This window comes from Penicillium canescens, assembly GCF_028828765.1.
Source record: "Penicillium canescens strain IBT 15451 chromosome Unknown utg000011l_segment0_segment0, whole genome shotgun sequence".
Lineage (NCBI taxonomy): Eukaryota > Fungi > Ascomycota > Eurotiomycetes > Eurotiales > Aspergillaceae > Penicillium > Penicillium canescens.
The window spans coordinates 1,183,800-1,205,013 of NW_026703973.1; the positions used below are offsets into that span (position 1 = coordinate 1,183,800).

General features: G+C 49.3%; 8 protein-coding genes across 8 annotated transcripts; 3 read left to right on the forward strand and 5 right to left on the reverse strand.

Moving 5' to 3' along the window:
• Positions 1-1,150: 1,150 nt before the first annotated feature.
• On the forward strand, positions 1,151-3,550 carry N7446_013180 (uncharacterized protein; the record flags this gene model as incomplete). The annotated part of the gene is made up of 7 exons (XM_058521922.1): positions 1,151-1,831; positions 1,884-1,958; positions 2,011-2,238; positions 2,297-2,788; positions 2,852-3,156; positions 3,215-3,294; positions 3,378-3,550. 7 exons carry the CDS (start codon positions 1,151-1,153, stop codon positions 3,548-3,550), a joined length of 2,034 nt encoding a protein of 677 aa, XP_058365399.1.
• A 976-nt stretch (positions 3,551-4,526) lies between these two features.
• N7446_013181 (putative RNA helicase/RNAse III) lies at positions 4,527-10,335 on the forward strand (the record flags this gene model as incomplete). The annotated part of the gene is made up of 13 exons (XM_058521923.1): positions 4,527-4,719; positions 4,800-4,873; positions 4,931-5,310; positions 5,365-5,429; positions 5,486-5,545; positions 5,774-5,988; positions 6,040-6,068; positions 6,122-6,170; positions 6,227-6,479; positions 6,533-6,680; positions 6,741-7,808; positions 7,858-7,926; positions 7,974-10,335. 13 exons carry the CDS (start codon positions 4,527-4,529, stop codon positions 10,333-10,335), a joined length of 4,965 nt encoding a protein of 1,654 aa, XP_058365400.1.
• Positions 10,336-10,540: 205 nt separating this feature from the next.
• Positions 10,541-11,839, reverse strand: N7446_013182 (uncharacterized protein; the record flags this gene model as incomplete). Its single annotated transcript, XM_058521924.1, has 3 exons — positions 10,541-11,465; positions 11,523-11,758; positions 11,816-11,839. The coding sequence occupies 3 exons, from the start codon at positions 11,837-11,839 to the stop codon at positions 10,541-10,543; spliced, it is 1,185 nt and encodes a 394-aa protein (XP_058365401.1).
• Positions 11,840-12,053: 214 nt separating this feature from the next.
• N7446_013183 (pyrroline-5-carboxylate reductase family protein) lies at positions 12,054-12,954 on the reverse strand (the record flags this gene model as incomplete). The annotated part of the gene is made up of 2 exons (XM_058521925.1): positions 12,054-12,346; positions 12,405-12,954. The coding sequence occupies 2 exons, from the start codon at positions 12,952-12,954 to the stop codon at positions 12,054-12,056; spliced, it is 843 nt and encodes a 280-aa protein (XP_058365402.1).
• Positions 12,955-13,568: 614 nt separating this feature from the next.
• N7446_013184 (uncharacterized protein) lies at positions 13,569-13,947 on the reverse strand (the record flags this gene model as incomplete). Its single annotated transcript, XM_058521926.1, has 2 exons — positions 13,569-13,737; positions 13,937-13,947. The coding sequence occupies 2 exons, from the start codon at positions 13,945-13,947 to the stop codon at positions 13,569-13,571; spliced, it is 180 nt and encodes a 59-aa protein (XP_058365403.1).
• A 732-nt stretch (positions 13,948-14,679) lies between these two features.
• Positions 14,680-16,248, forward strand: N7446_013185 (glutathione synthetase; the record flags this gene model as incomplete). The annotated part of the gene is made up of 1 exon (XM_058521927.1): positions 14,680-16,248. One exon carries the CDS (start codon positions 14,680-14,682, stop codon positions 16,246-16,248), a length of 1,569 nt encoding a protein of 522 aa, XP_058365404.1.
• Positions 16,249-16,409: 161 nt separating this feature from the next.
• On the reverse strand, positions 16,410-18,018 carry N7446_013186 (amidohydrolase; the record flags this gene model as incomplete). The annotated part of the gene is made up of 5 exons (XM_058521928.1): positions 16,410-16,920; positions 16,983-17,036; positions 17,089-17,295; positions 17,352-17,596; positions 17,647-18,018. 5 exons carry the CDS (start codon positions 18,016-18,018, stop codon positions 16,410-16,412), a joined length of 1,389 nt encoding a protein of 462 aa, XP_058365405.1.
• Positions 18,019-18,892: 874 nt separating this feature from the next.
• On the reverse strand, positions 18,893-20,788 carry N7446_013187 (uncharacterized protein; the record flags this gene model as incomplete). Its single annotated transcript, XM_058521929.1, has 5 exons — positions 18,893-19,134; positions 19,258-19,469; positions 19,520-20,038; positions 20,088-20,365; positions 20,423-20,788. 5 exons carry the CDS (start codon positions 20,786-20,788, stop codon positions 18,893-18,895), a joined length of 1,617 nt encoding a protein of 538 aa, XP_058365406.1.
• Positions 20,789-21,214: the final 426 nt, after the last annotated feature.

Consider the following 21,214-nt stretch of genomic DNA (forward strand, 5'->3'; position numbering starts at 1 on the left):
ACTCTCTCGACCGTTTCAATCAATGATATTTATGCGCCAGCACTCACTGAGTGTTTCAAAAGTCGTTTAACTTTGCGTTCAACGTCACTCGGCTTCGTATAAAAGACACCAGTACTCGAGTGTAGCATCATCACCCTGCTGGCTTCATGAGCATAAATGCAATCAATTCAGTATAACTTATAGAGCATGAGCTGAGAGCAAATAAAGCGGAATCGTGGAATGGTAAGTATTTTCAATGTATGAAGTAGTCTAGGACAACCGGAATACCTAGACACCTGATGACCATGTCCTTTCTGGTCGGGGCGGTTTTAGCTTAACTCCGGTGTCAGCGTCCAAGAAAGACCACCCGCACTTCGCCAGATTGAACATGGCTTCGCGTTAATTTATGTGGAGATTGGCCAACTGTGAAATACTAAAGGTGTAAAACGGGTGGGGAAGCAGTTCAAGTTGTCCCTTTCTCCAAAATTTGGAGTCATTTTCTGAAACTTGGAGCAAGTTTCGGAGAGTAGCGCGTCAGGTACGCTGTGCATGTGCCGATCTACGGGGTCCGCCCCACAAATGCCATGAAAGATGAAGTACGCTGATAAGAGCAGAATCGGTCCTCATGGGGACATGATGGATCAGCCTGCGGGTATATTCGTCCTTCAAAAGTCGTTGGCAATTGCTGTAATGTGCTGCAATAAAATAGGACTGCTAGATGTGTGCAGGCTATGGTGTCCTGCCAACTACGAAGGAATGTTTCATAATTTATATTCCATGAAATGAGGGAAGGCTCTTGATCACGGGGAAGTCTCGGCCTCGTATGGTCCGCCGACTTGGAGTCTGGATCTTAAGTTGTCAAAAAAACAAATTTGGAGCTATGCTGGAGCACCTTATCACACAGGCAACCGCCAAGAAGCTCTATTTTCCGAAGGCATACCCACTTATCTTAGAGCAGATAGGGATTGAGATATGACAAACTGGTGGCAGGCAATATGGTCAACATCACACGGCGAAGCTATGACTGGGTTTATCTGATTGGGGTCAATTCTGCACGGATTGATAAGGTCGGACATGTTCTTGTAAATACAGGGACATAGGGATATATTAAGGAGCTTTGGACCCTACAAGCAACACTGTATGTCGGTGAAAACCAATCCCTTCGCCAATAATGGACAAGTTTATTAAACAGTCGGGGTTGTTCCTAACGTTCTCCATCGCGGCATTCATTGGCTTGTTTGCAGCGCCAGTAACGTCACGATCAGCGCATGGTAGAGTCACGGAGCTTAATGGCATACCGTATTATGTTGGTGATGTTGCGGTGTCTCAGATGCTGGATCTGCCAGCCTCCATCTTGAACGAGGTAGACCAAGGTGATGTCGACGTGTTCCCATTGACAATCATCTCGAGCAAGGCGCCTATCTTCAATGGCATCGAGCTGAACAAAACGATCTCCGAATTTGTGCGCGGAGATGACGTTTTTAGTCCTGCATTTCTCAAAGGTCAGTCTCCACGGTTCCAGCAAAGAATCGGTACTGATACCCCGCCAGTGACCTACATCTCCTACGAGGGGAAGAAACACAACCCTTCAGTTGAAAAACACTCAATTTATCTAGAATTGGAAGGGAAGAAGGATGCAAACATTGTTGTCTCGCCAGAGTACTCTCACGGCGGAGGAGCAGCGACAGCGCGCCTCACAAAGAACCTCCCAAAGGGTCCCTACTTTGTGTCCACAAAGACTGGTAAAATTTTCAAGGCTTATCGACTGTACGAAGATAGCAATTTGGCCTTCCTGGAACCAGCTATCAGCGACGAAGACGGTGGGTTTTTGCGCCTAATGGCTACATCGGAGGTAAGACGAATGGACCCCCTTTTGCAAATAACAACTTTTTAATACAAAGCAGAATGTGCTTGGACGCAGCGTAGCTGTGCCCTCGAGATTATACTTTACGCCAACTCCTGAGAAGCCTCTAGCTGGCGTACGTCGCTCAACATATCCCAATATCAACATCTACTAACAACTGGTGATAGCTGCGCCTTGGTGTCAAAGATATTTACCACGTCAAAGGTATTGCTACTAGTGGTGGGAACCGAGCGTACTACTCGCTTTACGGCACCCAAAATGCAACTGGGAGTGCTGTTCAAAGACTCATCGACCAAGGTGCTATCTTTGTCGGAAAGATGGGTACTGTCCAATTTGCCAACGGAGACGAACCAACGGCTGATTGGGTTGACTTTCACTGTCCATTCAATGCCCGAGTGAGTAGTGTGGTGATAACTCCTTTCTCGGTCAGTATTCTAATATCTGAGTCCTCAGGGAGACGGCTATCTCGACCCCAGTGGCTCATCAACCGGTCCGGGCGCCGGAATGGGTGCATATGAGTGGCTGGATATTGCCGTCGGAAGCGACACAGGTGGCTCGATGCGCGGACCAGCGGGCGCCAACGGTCTCTTCGGAAATCGCCCGACTGTCGGAGCTGTCGATCTGGATCACGTTATTCCTCTCTGCTCCGGACTTGACACTGCGGGCGTTTTTGCTCGCAGTGCAGAGCTATGGTCTCGGGTCGCTCATGCGTGGTATAAGGATTTCGACGCCTACCATTCCTATCCCAAGACTCTTTGGTACCCAGAGGCATCTTTTACACCGGAGACAATCAACAATAGCCATGCATCAGCCCTTATCGAGAAATTCGTGACCGACATTGAGGATTTCTTGGGAGCCACCCGCACCCGAGTGAACTTGGATGCTGCTTGGAACGCGACTCGACCTGCAAATGCCACCTCAACTTTGGAAGATATGCTTCACTATGTGGGTCTCAAGATCTCCGTTGAATTCCATTGGGTGACGGGACTAATGATTGCGATTCAATAGACATATGGAACCCTCGTCACCGTCTACCAATGGCTTAATCTAGGCAAATCCTTCTTTAACGATTACTCCGAAGTGCACGACGGCCGAACGCCTTATATTAACCCAAATCCCCTGCTGCGGTGGCACTTGGGTCAACAGTCCGGATCATCTGGATTTGACTCGGCCTGGCACAATAAGACCCTTTTCCATGATTGGTGGAACGCGGCTGAGGGATTCGGAGCTCCCGATAATGAGACTTGCTCCAAGGCAATCTACGTCTATCCTAATAGCTATGGATCGATCAGATACCGTGATCAATATACTAGGTTTGTCAAACAAATTGATAGGTGGAATCTGCTTTAAGATACTAACAATGAACCTTAGCGGCCCACTGGCCCCGTATTGGGGGATGAGCGATAGCAATATCGCCGTATTTGCAGGAGTTCCGGATCTGGTTGTTCCAAGTATGTGACTGTTTCTTGAATTTTAAGATTTCAAATGATGGAGCAATGTGATGATGATGCTGACGCTTGCTCACTCAATTCAGTTGGCGAGGTCCCATACAACAGCACGAAGAGCGGAAGAATCGAGTATACGCCAGTCACAGTGAGTTTGGTCGCGGCTCGCGGCTGCGATCTTATGGTTGCAAATATGGTCAAAGACATGGAGACTCGTGGAATCTTAAAGCCTGTTGCAACCGGGCCTAGACTGTATCCTTGAATTTAAACCTGCGAGGTATGTAACAGGGAAAGAGAAGAACAGGAGCTTCCAGGGTGTTGTTTGGCAATCTGAGTATTTTCTAGCATGACGTCATTCCTAAGAAAATAGAACCCAAAAATATGACTGACCACTATTGATGGTTAACAGCAACGGCAAAAGCTCATAAAGATATTTGGACAGCACAAGTGGTGTAATTAGTCCCTAGATTTGCAGCGGCAAGATGTTCCTTTTAGTCTGCGCGAAAAGCTCTCTCCGCGATGGGAGCCCGTGAGGAAAATTCCCTGAATTTTGCACCTCATCGCTGAATCGCAAGTATCTTGCACGGTCTGCCAAAGTACCTCAATATTCCTAATGATATGCAGCATCTGACTCCACCAACGAGCCCAAATGTCCCTCTTGTACAAAGTTGGCTCGCAAGATGCAATGAAGCCAGGCCACATGATTGAGGTAATTTATTGATCAGACAATACAGAGCGCTCACGCTTTACCTCAGTCTCGAGTAAGTTGACTGCTACTTGATTGACTTGCGATAGAACATCTTCAGCAGCCAAGGTTTCCTATCATCTAATTGTGATGGTGAGTGAGTGAGGAAGTAGATCTGGATGGCGTGGTGAAAGGCAGAAAAATGCAGGTTCATAAGTCGCTTCGTTAATTGCGCATCCACCGATCTTTTGCAAGCTGACATAAAACCAGGGCCACGAGGTGGGATCCACGGAACCACCTTGAAGCTTTGACGGAACCGTGGTCCAGCCTGATTGGCGTGGAAGATACTTCAAACCAAAATACAAATGACATCAACATTTTTCGACACGAATCTACAGTTTGAACGCCACTTCTTGCTTCGAAATAAAAAACCAACTGCCTTCTGTCAAAGGAATTTCACGAAATCAAGTTATGAGCTATCCCCGACGATATCAACGTCTACGGATCTGATATATCACTCAGGATGTATCGATGAACTGGGGACAAAAGAGACATGTCCGATCGATCAGATCACTGGAAAATTGTTTTGATTGTCGTGCCAATCGTTGCGACAGGTACAGCGACTGCATTTTATCTGTTGCGAATTTACTCCCGCATCAAGGTCCTCCATGGATTGCGGGCTGAAGACATATTGATGGGAGCGGGTCTCATTTGCACCTATGGTGTAGCGAGCTGCATAGTATATTGTGAGTATGTGCCCGGAGGCCGGGAGGCTTAAGTTTCACGTTTCACCATACAACCAGGTTTTCTAACAGCTTTATTGTAGCCGCCTTCCATGTAACCTGGATTGGAGGCAGTATTTGGAGTTTACCAGCAGAGGAGCGCCTGGACATCACACTAGTAAGTTCCTCGTATCCCACCGCATGATATAGCAAAATCTAACATTTGTTCGTTTAGAGCAACTGGATCTTGACCAAATTCTGGCCACCCGCCCAGGTTTTCGTCAAGGTGTCCATTGTTATCTTGCTTCGCAGGCTCCTCGGCGCCGTCACTTGGTTCCGACGAGCTGCTACTGGCGTTATTGTATTTGTAGTTGCATGGGGAATTACCGGACTTATTGGAAACATCTTTCAATGCTGGCCTGTTCAGTATTTCTGGATCAAGAACATTGAGGGCCATTGTATGGCAGGGCAAACAACGTTCTTCATCATCATCGGCAGTTTATCGACCGTGGAAAACGTCGTCATTGTTCTATTACCCCTTCCAGTGGTCTGGAGGCTTCAAATGCCTCTCCAAGAGAAGATCGAACTGACATTTCTGTTTACAGTGGGTTTCATGTGAGTCGATGCTACCTCTTGATCGGATATTGTCGCTAATAGTGAGCCTCACAGAGTTTGTGTCTTTAGTGTATTGCGTATAATCCAGCTTAAGAACTATCACACTGATGATCTCACCTGTGAGTACCATGAAGCAAACAGACTTGAACTTGAACTAATTTATCTGCTGATACAGATGGCAGCGCACTGTCTCTTGTCTTCGCAATTCTTGAATTGAACACGGCTATAATTTGCGGTTCGCTCATAGTAATGAAACCCGTCTTCCGCTCATGTGTTGAAACACTTCGACGGGGTATCACCAAGTTAAGCCGCCGGTCAACTTCTGACAGCTCTGGAAGCGCAGGACATGAATTATGAATATAGTCCCAGTTTTACGATTTTCTAAATGCTTGTGATAACTAAGAGACCGCCATGAGGCTCATTCTTGTGCCGCTCGACGCTGATTGGTCTAACGCCGTAGCAGCTAGCGGCCGCGCTAGCGCCCCCACCAAACAACTCTCGCATCTTCTTCTCGTCTGCGCCATCTTCTTGTTTTGCGACCATATTTCGGCCTTTCGTCACAAGGGTGACTTTTTAACCATGGCCTTGACAGGCGCGGGGGGTGGCGCTGCCTACCGGCCGCGCGAATACCAGCTGGAGATGCTTGACGCTAGCCGCAAAGAGAACATCATTATCGCGGTATGCTCGTTTACTCGAGTTTTGATCAGAATGAAGTGCTAACTTAGACAGATGGATACCGGCAGTGGCAAAACTCATATGTATGCCCATTTGTCGCTAGGTTCTTGAAGAAACGCCCATCTAACTTGGTTAGTGCCGTTCTGCGCATGCTCATCGAGCTTGAAACCTGCCCTCCAGACAAGGTGATTAGTCCGAATTATTTATTACTATAGTTCTTCCATACTGATATAATTCACAGATGATTTGGTTTCTTGTGCCGACAGTGGCTTTGGCTTTGCAACAGCATGACGTTATCAGTCGGCAAATTCCATCTGTCAAGACCAAAGTTTTGACTGGCTTGGACAATGTTGAGTTGTGGACAGAGCAGTCTATTTGGAATGAGGTACTCCAGGATGTTCGAGTGGCTGTCGCAACCCATGCCATTCTTTCAGATGCTCTTACCCATGGCTTTGTTAAAATGTCTCAGATTGCCCTCCTTGTCTTCGACGAAGGTATGTTCAAGCTTGCAACCATTGGCCTAGTGCCTACTTAATATCTACCATAGCGCACCATTGCATGAGACGTCATCCAGCAAACAAGATCATGCAGAATCACTATCATCCAATGTTGAAGAACTCGGGACCTGCTGCTGTACCTCAAATCTTGGGACTAACTGCCAGTCCAATCGTTCGGTCGGATCCAAAAGAGCTTGAGTAAATATACCTTTCGTGTGAATGATGCATGGGGTTGGAGTTGCTGACCTTTAACTGTAGAACGATCGAAGCCAACTTGAACGCAGTTTGCAAGACTCCAAAAGTCCATCGTTCCGAATTGTTGGAAAATACCCACCATCCTCAGCTAGAGCGTATTGATTACTATCCGTGCATTGAAGATAACTACGGCCACGGTAGCCGATTTATTCGACCTCTGCTCGAATGCTATCTGTCCTACAACATACAAGAAGACCCTTACATCGAGGCGCTCCGCGAAGAAGGAAAAACATTGGAATTACAAAAGGTTCTAGAGTCAGGCAAGACATACTGCAATGAGCAGCTGAGGAAGTTCGTGGAAGCCAGCCGCCACATCTACGAAGAGTTGGGTGGCGCGGCAGTGGATTACTACATAGGTGCTTCCATTGACCACTTCCGAAATGCAATCAACGACTCTAGCACACTGGTAGATTGCAGCCAGTTGGAGAAGGTACACCTTTTGGAATTGCTGGATGGAATGCCTCTCAGAGACACGAGCATTCATGAAGCCAACCAATCGTCCCATAAACTGGAGAAAGTGATTGAGTTTTTGGTAAAAGTGGACCAACCTGAATTCTCCGGTTTGATTTTTGTCAAACGGAGAGCAACTGTTAGTGTGTTGGCCCGTATGCTGTCCATACTTCCAGCAACGCAGAATCGCTTTCAGTGTGCTGCGTATGTCGGGTGGTCTACAAACAGACACCGCAAAGAATCTCTCGGCGACTTACTCCATCGAGATATGCAACGAGACACTCTTGATGAGTTCAAGGCAGGACGAAAGAACCTGATTGTCACGACCGATGTTCTCGAAGAAGGGATAGACATGAGTTCCTGCAGCTTGGTCATTTGTTTTGACAAGCCCGGCAACGTGAAGTCGTTTGTGCAGCGGAGGGGTCGTGCTCGGCATCAGAAATCAACATACGCTATGATGATCTCGATGGACGACATGGCATTGGATTTACCAAAGTGGGTTGAGTTGGAGCAAGCAATGATTCAGGCATACCAGGATGATCAGAGGTTGCGCAGAGAAGCTTTGCAACTGGAAAATATCGACGAAACAGTCTCTGAAAGACTTTTCATCGAGAAAACACAGCAAGTACTTGATCCTGTTTTTTAAGGTCTTCGCTAACCCTTGTTGTAGTGCCGTATTGACGGCCAACGAAGCAATCCAGCATTTGCACCATTTCTGCTCCGTCCTGCCAGTCGATGAGTACGTCGATAATCGTCCGCTATTCTCATTTGAAGAGAATGTTTCAGGTCTGAAGCGAGCTACGGTCACTCTCCCAAGCTCTGTTCACCCCGCCGTGAGGCGAGCCCAGGAAGGAAGTGGTGGCTTACAGAGCGCGCAGCCCGAAAAGAGACTGCATTCCACGCTTATCGAGCTCTATATGAGTATGGATTGGTCAACGACAACCTTCTGCCACTGACCAGAAAGGCAGTACTCAGGTTCGCCGATAAAGAGACTCTGCCCTCCATGGTGGACGCTTTGGAACAATATGACCCGCTCGTCGACATTGCACACGGGTGGACTTCAGGTCAGCTTTACGAGACACGCCTGCGTGTGGACCGTGATGGCTCTGTAGATCCAAATCTAGCAATCTCCATGATTTTGCCGTTCCCGATGCCGATGCCAAGTCCCATCACTCTTTACTTGGAGGTTGATACTACTTTATTCCTATCGTTTGATCAACCGGTGTCAGTGGTCGATGCCTCAGCACAAACGCTGAATGAAATGAGAAAGACAACCGCGCTCTACCTTCAAGCGCCTAGCTCGCGGGAGCGGGGACCAGAGCGAGACTTTGTCGTCCTCTTCGCTCCTAGCGTCCCATGCCAACAATTGCAGGAATGGCTAAATCGCCATGATGGAAGAGAGTCATCCTTGGACCTCTATCACCAAGGCAATGTACCTTCAGGCATCATTCGCGATCACGGAAAATTCACCGAGCCACGCACATTTGTCAGATGGATAGTCCCCGGTCAGATAACCAAATCAACCCCGGTCGAGGTGGAATGTCGGCCACTTCCCAGGCGTCGTAATTTACTCCAGATGCGCGCCGTCAATATGGACGATGGAGATGCAGATTCAGTGAAAAGGCTGTACACCATGCCTGCATCCGCTGTTACCGTTGACAAGCTGCCTCTCAGCCAGGCAATCTTCGGCCTTTTTATCTCTGCCATCCTCGACCGTTTCCAGGCATCATTAGTAGCCCATCGACTGAACGACACCATTCTTAAGGGTGTAGGAATCAGAGACATCAGCCATGTCATCACGGCAATCAGCACGCCCATCGCACAAGCCACAACCAATTACCAGCGTTACGAGTTCTTCGGTGATTCAGTCCTCAAGTTCACAGTCAGCTGCCAGCTCTTTTTCCGAAACACCAACTGGCACGAAGGGTATCTCTCCGAGAGCCGAGACAAGCTCATCCAAAACAGCCGCCTCGCCCGTGCAGCCCTAGACACCGGAATCGACATGTTCATCCTAACAGACCGATTCACACCACGCAGATGGACCGCCCCATTAATCTCAAACAAAAAAGCCCAACCAACAACCAAACGACGCATGTCAACAAAAGTCCTAGCAGACGTAATCGAATCCCTAATCGGCGCAGCATACATGGACGGCGGAATACACAAAGCCCAAGCCTGCCTCCACAGATTCCTCCCAGAAATAACCCTCTTCACAAGCGAAATCTCCCCAGCAATCGTGCCCGCCGGCAAAGGCGTCAGCAATATCATAAACCAGCACCGTCTCGCGAACCTAATCGGCTACACATTCAATGACCCAGCACTCCTAACCGAAGCCCTCACCCACCCATCCTGCGAATACGACCTCTCAACCCAATCCTACCAACGCCTGGAATTCCTCGGCGACGCCGTCCTCGACATGCTCGTCATGGCAGTCTTCCCAAACCACCCGGTAGAAATGGACCAAGGCGCCATGACCATCCTCAAACACTCCGTGGTCAACGCGAACCTGCTCGCATTCCTGTGTATGGATTTGGCTGTATACGAGGAATCTCCCAGCGTGACCCAGTTCGCAACAGATGGGAGGTTCAGCCATGCGCCCCGGTGCGACCAGATCCATCTCTACCTCTTCCTCCGTTCGCACGGTCCGAATATCAGAGATGCGCGCGAGGCTTGTGTGCAGCGGTATCACGCGCTCCGGGACCAGATCCGTCATGCGCTGAACCATGCCGCCGAGTACCCGTGGGAATTATTCGCGCGTCTAGCGGCTGACAAGTTCTTCTCTGATATCATTGAGAGTGTACTCGGCGCGATGTTTGTTGACTCAGGTGGGAACCTAGACGTGTGCAATTCATTCATTGAACGACTCGGTCTGTTGTCCTATGTTCGGCGGGTTATCGCCGATGGAGTCAATGTCGTGCATCCGCGGAACATTGCGCAAAGTATCGTGAAGGGTGCGGGCACGTTGGTGTTCAAGAAGAAGAGGATCGAGGTCAAGGGGCAGCCGGCTACCTATCGATGTTCGGCTATTGTGAATAAGGATGAGATTGCGCTTGTGGAGGGTTGTGCTTCGGCTGAGGAGGCTGAGGTTAAGGTTGCTCTTGATGTGATTGAGCGTTTGAAGGTGAATCCTTTAGTTAAAGCGTCATGATGTTACGTATGGATGATCGGTCTATGCATTGTGGTTCCTTGATATGATTGATGATTTTGACTTGCACTGCGAGGGCCAGGGAGTATTTTGGATAGCATTCGTTTTAGGTAGAGAATTGATTTGCCTGGTGCGACATACGAGAATACACGGGTTGTTTCGAAGCTAGAAAGCTGGCTATACTAAAGCTAAGTCGCTGAGTATTTTACTACTTCGCTTTGTTCCCCTTTCCACCACGCTTAGAACGTCGCACAGGCTCGGCCGTAGGTTCATCGTCCAGTTCACGCGCATCCGCGTCTGATCCACCAGATTCCCCCTGCTCACCCTCACTCGAAGGGACCATGAGCGCCTCATCCACACTCTCAGACGACTGAGGATCCGCATCGGCCTTCGACACGGGCTCCCAAGTTCCCTCGGCTGGCGCCGTCTCCTGACGCAAGCTAGTGAGCATCTGGCTGGTTTCGCTCTCACTTCCATTCCAGGCGCCACAGCTTCCACAACGCCAGCGGCCCAGCTCTTCCGGTGTCTTGATCCCGGGGGGTGCTTGGCCGTTTACAAGCCGGCAGCTGGTGCAAATCATCACCATCCGGTTGCGAGGTTGGGTTTCATCTTCGCCGAGGAGGACATCCAGGAGACGGTCGTACCAGTGCGGTTGCTCGATACCTTGGCCGTTGTTGTTCGAGTACGCGTTGGGTGCGAATTCGGCCTGTTCGGCTGGGGGTTGGGGGTAAGGGGAAGGGGCGAACGATGGTTGCTGGGGTTGCGGGGTGCCGTGAGCTAGCTCCTGCGGAGGGGATGGAGGTTGAGGTGGCGCATTGTTCGGGGTTTGAGGGGAGGAAGGGGAACGTCGGATGTTGGCGGTGGGTGGTGGTGGGAGACCAGTGCGGGCGAAGGGTTGGTTTGGCTGCTGGGCAGGCTTGCCTTTCTCGCCGGCTCCCTTCGGATTGGGTGACGGCTTGGGAGACTCGCCGCCGTACTTCTCCAGCAGTTGTTGGGTGGAGTTGTACTTGGTGGCAACCTTCAGCTTCTCGATTGTCGCCTCGCGCTGCTTGTGGAGATCGTCAAGGTGGCGTTGGAGACGGTTGATGCGGTAGTTGAAAGCCTTGGAGCTTATGGTCCGAACTGCATAGATCCTATATAAAAAGTAGATGTCAGCATCGTCCGTAGGTGCGGAATGACGGAGCACGTACAGGACAGGCCCACCCCCAATAGCTGCGTATTCCTTGACTCCCCAGCTTTCCCATCCCAATATCAAAGCAAGGACGATGGTATAGAATAAATAGGCGAACGTCGAATAAAGCGTCCAGAGGGCTTTGAAGCGCCGCGAGGATTGCCGTTGTTGGTCCAGTCGCGTGGTCGCCTGGGCGATCTTTGTCGACAGCGAGGATAGGGTCTTCTCGAAAGAAGCCGCTGAGTTGTCATCGCCCTAGACCATGTCAGTGATGGCTGCTAATTTAAACTGATATCTAAGGCCAAATCTCACCTTCCAGGGCCAAAAGGACACCATGTTCACATACTTGACTCCAGAGAAAGAAGCTCAGCTTCGTGCGGAAGGCAATAGCGCGCACGGGCCACCTTAGCTTTCGAGAAGCGATCTATGCAAGTTCAATGTCCAGCTTAATTGAGATGGGATTGGAATTGATGGTCATTGATTTGATCTTCATGAAGCGTTGAGAATAGCGTTACAAAAAGTCTAGCTGTGTAATTTCAAAACATCGATTTTATTGTTTTCCCAGCTCAGCAGACCGCGCAGTCGCCGCTTGAACAGACTTGTCGACAATCTCCTTGAAGTTGAGAGACTCGAAGCTCATGAGGGCAGCATGTGTAGTGCCATTGGGGCTAGTGACGTTCTTGCGCAGCTGGCTAGGGCTGTCGGCACTCTCAACCAGCATCTTACCAGCACCAAGACAGGTCTGCGTGGCAAGGCGAGTGGCCTGTTCTTCGGGCAAACCTAGAGCAGTAGCACTTGCAACAAGGTGCTCAACCATAGCAAAGAAGTAGGCGGGGCCGGATCCTAACGGGGTCAGTTGGATTTGAATTTGGAAATTGCGGGGCGGACGTAGGAAACTCACCGGACAAGCCAGTAACAACATCGAGCAGGTCTTCACGTTCAACCCACTCAGTTGCCTTGCTGACACTTCCGAGCATAGCATTGACAAGCTCCTTCTCAGCCGGGGTGACATCCTCGCTGGCGTAAACACCAGAAGCACCCTCGCTAACCAGCGCGGGGGTGTTGGGCATGACGCGAACAGTGTGGGCGGTACGTCCATCGCTTGTCTTGAGCCAGGCCTTCAAGCTATCAAGGGTGATACCGGCGGCAATGCTGGCCACCACGGGCAATGACTCGCGCGGCGACCAAGCGGCACCGAGCTCCTCGCACACGCCCTTGGTGACCTGCGGCTTGACGGCAATGATAACAAGGTCGGCATCACCACCGGCCTCGACGTTGGAGGTGGTGGTGCGCACACCCAGGGCGGCCATCTTCTCGCGGTTGACATCCCACGGCTCGGAGACGCAGATGTTCTGCTTGTTGACGCCCTTGCTCACCAGGCCGCCAATGATGGCGGAGGCCATGTTGCCACCGCCGATGAAGGCCAATTTGCTCTCTTGAAGGGACGGCATTGTGATTGTGAGTAACAGTGAGTGTCTTGGAAGAGTTGAATGTCCAGGAAGCTCCCGCACTTATGTAAAGTGTGTAAAGTGGTGGGGCAACGTCTTATCGCTCACCGGCCCGGGAACTCTGACTCTTCCCTCCTCATTATAGTAGCACTTCTCATGTACTCTGTAGTTCTTGTTCAATTGATTCTTGTTGGCATTTTCCAATCTGACGGTGGATCTTTCTTTGGACCCAGCAGGTAATGACCCCTCTATGCCCCTAAGTTGCTAGGGTATCATCACTACATGTACCGCAATCGCGCGATCATAGATAATCAATAGGTGAAAGACTCTTATTCCACTATCTAATATATTCTCAATATAATAGTTGCCAGCATATGGTACTATAACAACGCAAATATCCCCCGCGGCGAAGACTGCGGGGAAGTACTCCCCCAGATTTACCCAGGCCCGGCCCGGGGAGCTATCATGCCGGCCCATAATATAGATGCAAGACTATCACTTGTGTTCCGCGTAACAATATAGCGCCATAAAGACAGATAGCCCATTATTGGCAGCACCTGGTTCTAGAGGCCATCGTAGGGCCGTGCTTTGCACCGCTGCGAATGTTTCACAACCTACTACCCATACCACACTTGCTGCATTGGTCCGCAATTGCCATATATAGGATCAAGCATTGGGACTGGGACGTTCTCAATTTCTCTCTGCATAGCTTCGGTATCTTCAACAGGTCGTCGTCCATGATGCATATCATAAGGCTGCTCGGGGGAATTCCGCTCGCTCTGTAATCTATATCAGCTTTAACCTCTGGTTGAATGAACAAATTATAGAATCCAAGAACCTCACTCCACCCTCCATATCAGTAACGAAATGTGACACGCCAGCCGAGTCGCGTCAGCATATAATAGGCTCGTTGTGTCCGCCTTGGCACACTCACTAGGAAAAATGAGCATTCATTCCCTTCAGAAGCTTTGAAGATTATACCCACCGGATTACCATTTTGATCGGTGATCTTCCAAGTAAATAGGTTGCATTCCCACGCAGCACAGTGTATGCCTCGTGGGTAACACTGTGATAATGCGGAGTGCCAGCCAATGATTCTTTTTTGACTTTCCAGTGGCCACCGTTGGTCCATTCGCTTATCTTCACGGCTTCAAGGGCTCCCTTGGGCGTCTTGTTAATTAAGGCATTGCAATATACGATGACGGGTAGCTTCGAGATTGGGGAATAATGTGTGGCAAAATATATTTGGTGAACTTGACTGCGGTGGGAATGAATTCCTTAAGAATGAAACTGGGACTGATATAACCAAGCAAGTTTCCAGTGCCAGGTTCCCTTGACCCGGCTTATTTATATCCTTCTGTACTTATTTCCAGGTACATTGCCGGATCTGCTGGATAAACTACGGGGATCCGTATCTATAGTACCGCAGGGAATTGGAATCCTGGGGATTTTGCTCGGCTATGCTTCCGACTGTTGAGTGAGACACTTTCAATGAACTGAGGCATCTTGCTCTACGAGTCAAGGTTATATACTAAGCTCATTCAATACTTCTGCACGCCACACGCAAGCCTTTGGGGGGGCCCCCACAAGCCGCTGGGGCCGCCCCATCAGTTGCGACAACAGGTCATTTCTCTCGAATCCGCCTCCTTCTATCTTCACTCCACCGATATAAGCCAATTATCCCCTTTAAACAACACTGCATCAAACCTACGAACCTACAATCCATTAATGGCCTCTCGAAGCATCAACGCAAGTTATTTCGAGCCGAGCGAAGATCAGATGATCAACCTACTCGAACAAATAAAAGACTGGCAAATAAACCATGGGTTTCTCCTGAAACTGATGCCATCAGAAGAGGAGCACAGCGTACTGTCATACCCAGTAGGCGTCAGTGTATTTCCAACACCGTTTCCACGAACACAGTTCAACCGTGCAATCGATCTGCAAAAAATATACAACGAGCTCTACTGTGCCATCGCCGAAAACGAGAATTGGCTCTACAGCGTCACGAAAGACCTCATCCCCGTTGAGCCACTTGCGTGTGCATTGTGGGGGATTTACGAAGAGACCAAAAAGGCAGGGATCGTCCAGAACATCTCAGCTGGGATCTTTCGCTCTGATTATATGCTTCATCTCAATGATAATGATGAAAGTGTATCAGTATATCCCCGGTCTATCTTTGAAACTAGTCTGAAGCAAGTCGAGTTCAATGCCTTTTCATGTGCGGGTGGTAGTCATGCGAACAGAGTCGCTGATATGCATCGCTACCTGACTCGCATTGGGGAATATGATCTTGGTCAAGAGCAGCGTGGAAAAGAGAAGATTAACATTAAGTCTTTGCCACCGAACAATAACATTGAAGGCATTGCGTCTTGTCTGGCATCAGCTCATGCTGTCTATGGTTCACCCAAGTCCCGATCAGTACAACAAACCGCCGTTCTGTTCATCGTGCAACCTAAGAATTTCAACATTGCAGACGAAAGGCCGATAGAATATGCCCTATGGGATCGAGACGAGCCGGTACCTGCATATAGACTCAACTGGGGAGACATCCTCCGAGACACGTCGCTTACGGATAGTCGTCAGTTATTGTTTCATCCTCCATGGATGAAATCAAAGTCACCTGTGGAAATTTCGGTTGTTTATATGAGGGCCGGCTACGAGACGCACGAGTACGATGTTAGAGGCTTCCAAGCACGTCTACAACTTGAAAAGTCGACTGCTATCAAGTGTCCCTCTATTCTCTCGCATATATCTACATTCAAGAAGGTGCAACAAGCACTAACTGCACCTGGTGCTCTTGAGCGCTTTTTGTCTGCTGAAAAGGCAGCTGCGGTTAGGGCGACCTTCGTTCCTGTCTATCCTCTCGATGAATCTCCTGCTGGATTGCATGCTCGGAAATTGGCTACTGACCCAAAGGAATCGGCACGTTTCATTCTGAAGCCATCCTTGGAGGGCGGCGGACATAATATCTACGGTGATGAAATTCCCGACTTTTTATCATCTGTTTCTCACTCTCGATGGTCGTCATATATTCTGATGGAACGCATCATGCCGCCAGTTTTGCAGAATGTGCTCATGGGACCAGCTGGTGTTTACGAAGGAGAGGTGGTGTCAGAGCTCGGTATCTTCGGTTCTGCTCTATGGCAAAAATGCACTGGTTCCGAGCGTCGTTGCGAGGTCCTCGAGAATTCGACAGCCGGGTGGTCCTTCAAGACCAAGTACTCCGAAATTGATGAAATGAGCGTAGTAAAAGGATACGGGTGCTTTGACACGCCTCGATTAATGGAGCATTAATCTGACTTTGAGTGCAATATATTCAACTACTGAAATAAAAAACTATCGATTAATCGATCTACGTAGACACAAGGTAACGAAAGCAATAAATCAAACCAGCTACCCCCCACCTACCTTTACCTGTATCCGAAACATGGGCATTCCCTAATCGAGAACTTGCTTCACTCGACAGGCCAGATAGGCTGAACCCGGCCATCCAAACCAGCCCGCTTCACAACTTCCTTACTCCTCTTCTGCGCTTCACGCACAATCTCATGCTCATCCATAGTAATAAGCTCTCCATTGTTCACAACAACCTTTCCATCAACAACAACAAGCTCAACATCCCGCCCAGTAGCAGTATACACAACCGCACTGACAGGGTTGAACCAAGGCTGCAAGTGAATTTTCCGCATATCAATAGCGACAAAGTCAGCCTTCTTGCCGATGTTGAGACTGCCGATTTTGTCGTCAAGACCTAAAGCCTTGGCGCCGTTGATAGTCGCCATTTCCAGGACGGATTCGGCAGGAACGACGGTTGGGTCTTGAGTTGCGCCTTTGTGGATAATTGCTGCGAGCTTCATCTCTTGGAGGAGATCGCATGTGTTGTTGCACGGGGCTCCGTCGGTTCCTAGGCCGATGTTTACCTTTGCACGCTGGAGATCGGGGACTCTGCATAATCCGGATGCGAGCCTTGAAGTTGATATCATTAGAACCAGAACGGTATAGGGCATTCTGGATACTGCAGTACTTACTTTGCATTTGAAGTCGGGCAATGGGCGACGTGGGTTCCCGAGGCAGCGAGTAGTCTTCGTGTTCTTAGCAACCAACTTGTCACTCTTTTCATTCGGGATAACCTACTTGATATCGGAATCGTCCAGATGAACCATGTGAGCGAGAACGGTCGACTCGCCCAGTAGACCAACCGAGTCGCAGTAGGACATCGGGGTATGCGAGACCGAGGCGAAGAAGTCGCGATCGGCCTTCACCTCGGCACAATGCATGGTGATAGGGATGCCCTTCTCCTTGGAGATAGAAGTCATCTCCTTGTACAGAGCATCGGAAACTCTGCGCAAATTAGTAACTGGCACATAAAGAATCACACAGCATTGGATTCATCATACCCGCCAGGCGTCCTAGCTCCAAACCAAACACGAATCCGATCATTGGCAGCCCCATTCCACTTCTCCCACATATCAACCGTCCCCAAAAGCGACATCTCACGATCTTCAACAAGACCAGGATGCATAGCCCAAGCATCATCCTTAGCATACCTAGGGATATCCATAACAATCTTGCCCAGACATCCCCGAATCCCACTCTCCTCAACAGCCCGAGCAAGCCCATCAAACCCATACCGATCAGCGAACTGCGCGAAATCAGTCGAACAACAGGGATTTCTAAAGGGGTGATAATTACCATGCTCTCCAAGAAACAAGTCGTACCAGACTTGAGCATCTCCCCAATACTCAATCGCGCCGCGGCATACCCATCCTCCGCCGTGAAGTTGCCCTGCAGAACCCAGATCCGCTCGCAGAGCCAGGAAACGAGTTCCAGGTCATCGGCTGTACCTCGTAGCAGGGTTTGCGCCGTGTGCATGTGCGTCGAGATCAATCCCGGCACGATGATCCGACCGGTTAGGTCTGTTTCTTCTTCGTTGGGGTATTTTGCCTTTAGATCTTTTGTTTTGCCAATATCGGCTATTTTGTCGGCGACTACGTAGATTGCGCCGTCTTCGAATATGGTACGGTTTGAGTCCATTGTCACGATTGTTGCGTGTGTGTATAGCATGCTGGGTGGTGTTGGGTGGGTCTTGATGAAGGGGGTTGCTGGGTTAGTGTTTCAGAGTTTTTTTGATCACAGACTTGATTGTTTGAATGTCGATGTGGATTCACGGTGGAATTTATCAATTGCATTGACTGTCACGTTCTTTGGGGGAATTGCAAGTTGAGGCGGAGACCGCCGACAGGCGATCCGCAATTGAGGGGATTTGATAAGGTATCTCCCGAGCTTCCGTATTGTATTATTGTTCTATAATGCTAATTGCTTCTGACGTCTGCATTTCCTTGAGGGGTAGCTAGAAGTTATGTAAAATTTTTAGTCTGTCTTAATTCTTGTGGAGAATTGCAGGGTCCAGTGTGAAATCTCGTTATGCGAAGTGTGGGGTACAGGAGAGGGTACTGAATGAGAAGAGAAGATAAAATAAAGGACAAGGAGTACCTGTTAGACTCATAGCATCGATCTAAGGGACACAGGCATAGAGAAGACCAGGAAATTAGATTGGTACGACGTATCATAAAGTCTACGATGCTTTACGAAGTATAATAGGGGCCACAAATGTGTACACAGCGGCATGAAGTATTGGACAGTTTCTACACGAAAGCCTCGAAGCGAGTATAGCATTTTTTACATTGTTTTAGCTCTACTGTGGCCTCTCACGTTTCACCTCTTTTTCGCCCATTTTCGAGTGCCTCGGGTTACTCGTTAGATTATCTTAAGGCGGGGCCGAAAGGACTTATGGCCTATGATAGTACCCCCGAAGACGACCAGACCGATATCGGCAAGCCTATACATCATAGCATTTGAGCTTAAAAAAACAATGAAAATCATCCATATAACCCCAAACTGCCACATATATCCATCCCAAACAAATTACCAAAGGTATCTAATACACATATCGGAAGTTCATGTTCTCCTGATCTGTCTTATCCTCGAAAGCGTGAATCAGGTTAGGATCAGCAGCACTGAGTCCAGACTCAGCCAAGAGCTTATCCTTCTTCGCGTTCTGGCGCTTGAGATAGAACCGGAGGTAGATGACAGCGGAGACCATGCAGGAGTAGCAGGCGAGGTGGACACTCCAGGCGATGTGGTATCGCGGGGCATCAGTGTCAAGGAATACTTGGGGGCCTGCGTATCGTTAGTATAATTCAGATCATCTGTAATTCGAGGCACTCGAATATGGACAAAAAAATAAATAGGCGACAAAAGAGAGGCCAAAATAGGGAACCTTGGAAGGGAATGGTAGCTTACCAATTGCATTTCCAGCGGCCCACGAGATGAAGGTTGCTGCAACGACGGTGGCCTTCTTGGTTTGTCCGCCGATGTTTCGGGAGACCATTGACAAGGTGAGGGTCTGGGCTGACCAGAAAGACATGGTGATGTAGTAACTGATGAGAAGGCCGACCTTGGTGGATAGGGTGGTGTTCTTAACGGTCATCAAGACTATTGTTCCAATGAACGATCTGTAACACGTTAGTATGTATTTAGCGGAAGCAAAGAGGGAGGAACATACGGAATGATGAAACCCAGCATCACTAGCAAGTTCTGGTTGTACTTCTTGACCAACCAAGCAGACGACAACAGAATGATAATAATATAGGCACCCAGCACCATAGCAAGCAACTGAGTCTGCAGGGTAGTAAACTTGAAACTCTTGATGATAATAGTGAAGAATGCACCGAGTCCACTAGTAGGAAGCGTAGTGAACATCTGCACGGCACAGTAGCACCACATCTGAGGATCACGTAGGGCCTCCCACATCTGATACGCACGGAACTGTCTGTTCTGGATACCGGTCTGATTGGAACGAAGGCGCTCGACCATGAGGCGCTTGTCCTCCTCAGTGAAGCACTTCGCACGCATGGGCGAGTCGGGCATGTACCAGATGACGAAGACTCCCCAGATTACGGAGATGCATCCGTAGGTAAGAAAAAGTGCTTGCCAGGACTTGATGACTTTGTCTGCGCCAATTAGGGTGAAGCAGTAGGCCAGGAGGCCGCCGACGATCTGTTGGGCGCCGTTCATCATGTACCTAATCCAGTTAGATGATAATCAATCATTTACTTGTGCTTTTAACGAACCAGTATGTCACGGTAGCTGCTTGCTCCTCTCTTTTATACCACATGGACGACAGTGTAACGAAGATAGGCTGGCAACAGGCCTCAAAGATACCCAGCAAGGTACGGACTGTGACCAATCCGGCGAAGTTGTGGCACGCAGCGTGAAGGGCCAGAATCGTACCCCAGAGGCAAATGTTGATACCAAGGTACTTGCCAATTGGGACTCGTTGGATGATCCAGTTGGTCGGGTATTCGACCGTGAGGACAGCGATGTAAATACAGGTAGTCAACCAGGAGTACTAATCCAATGAGCAAGGTTAGGATAGTTAGCCGAATGCATGCTCAAATTCACATACCTTTTGACCATCCTCCAAGTGTGCATCCGTCTTGATACCCATGATAGCAGAGAAAGACATGGTTCCCTTATCCAAAGCCTGCAGGAAATACGTGCAGATCATAATGACCAGAACACGACGATCAATCAAACGCTTGAGACGCTTGTCGGTCTCTGCATCAATTTCCACCGCCACATCAGCAGCATATGCTTGGATTTCCTTGTCAACACGGCTAACATCCATGTTATCCTTCCGCAAGTCATCGCCAGAGAGAACCTGCTCGACATGGGAAATGTCCTGCTTGCTCTGGTACTCGCCCATCTCGACCTGATGTTGAACGGGAGCAGCCTCAATCCCCTGCTGGGGCTGATCCTTGCCTTCAGCCATAGTGAAAGAATGTTCAGTGTACGAAGGCAGTACACGGGGTATAGGACACTGGGATTTCACAGAAGGAGTCAGTCCTCCTTATAATGGCGGCACCGTTTTGCCCGGACCGTGCATACTTCTATCCTAACCACATTCAACACATTAGCCGAAAAGGTTAAACAGTCATGTGGCTTAAATTCGCTTGCACCATACTTTCAACCGTGATTCAAGCACAGTGGCTGTCGGTGTCTTTCCCCGGAATTGCTTGGCAAGGGGTAGATTAAGGCTCCCCGCTGGAGAGTCCGGGGAAGCACTATCCCGAGCTGAGAACCTTGCGACTCGCTTAAGCGGGTGGAGACTGGGGCAATCCCCATTGACGAGTCTCCAGTGGCCGTTTGATAGTCTCCGAGACACGTGGGGGGTTAACGACTCGGTCATCTCTCACCC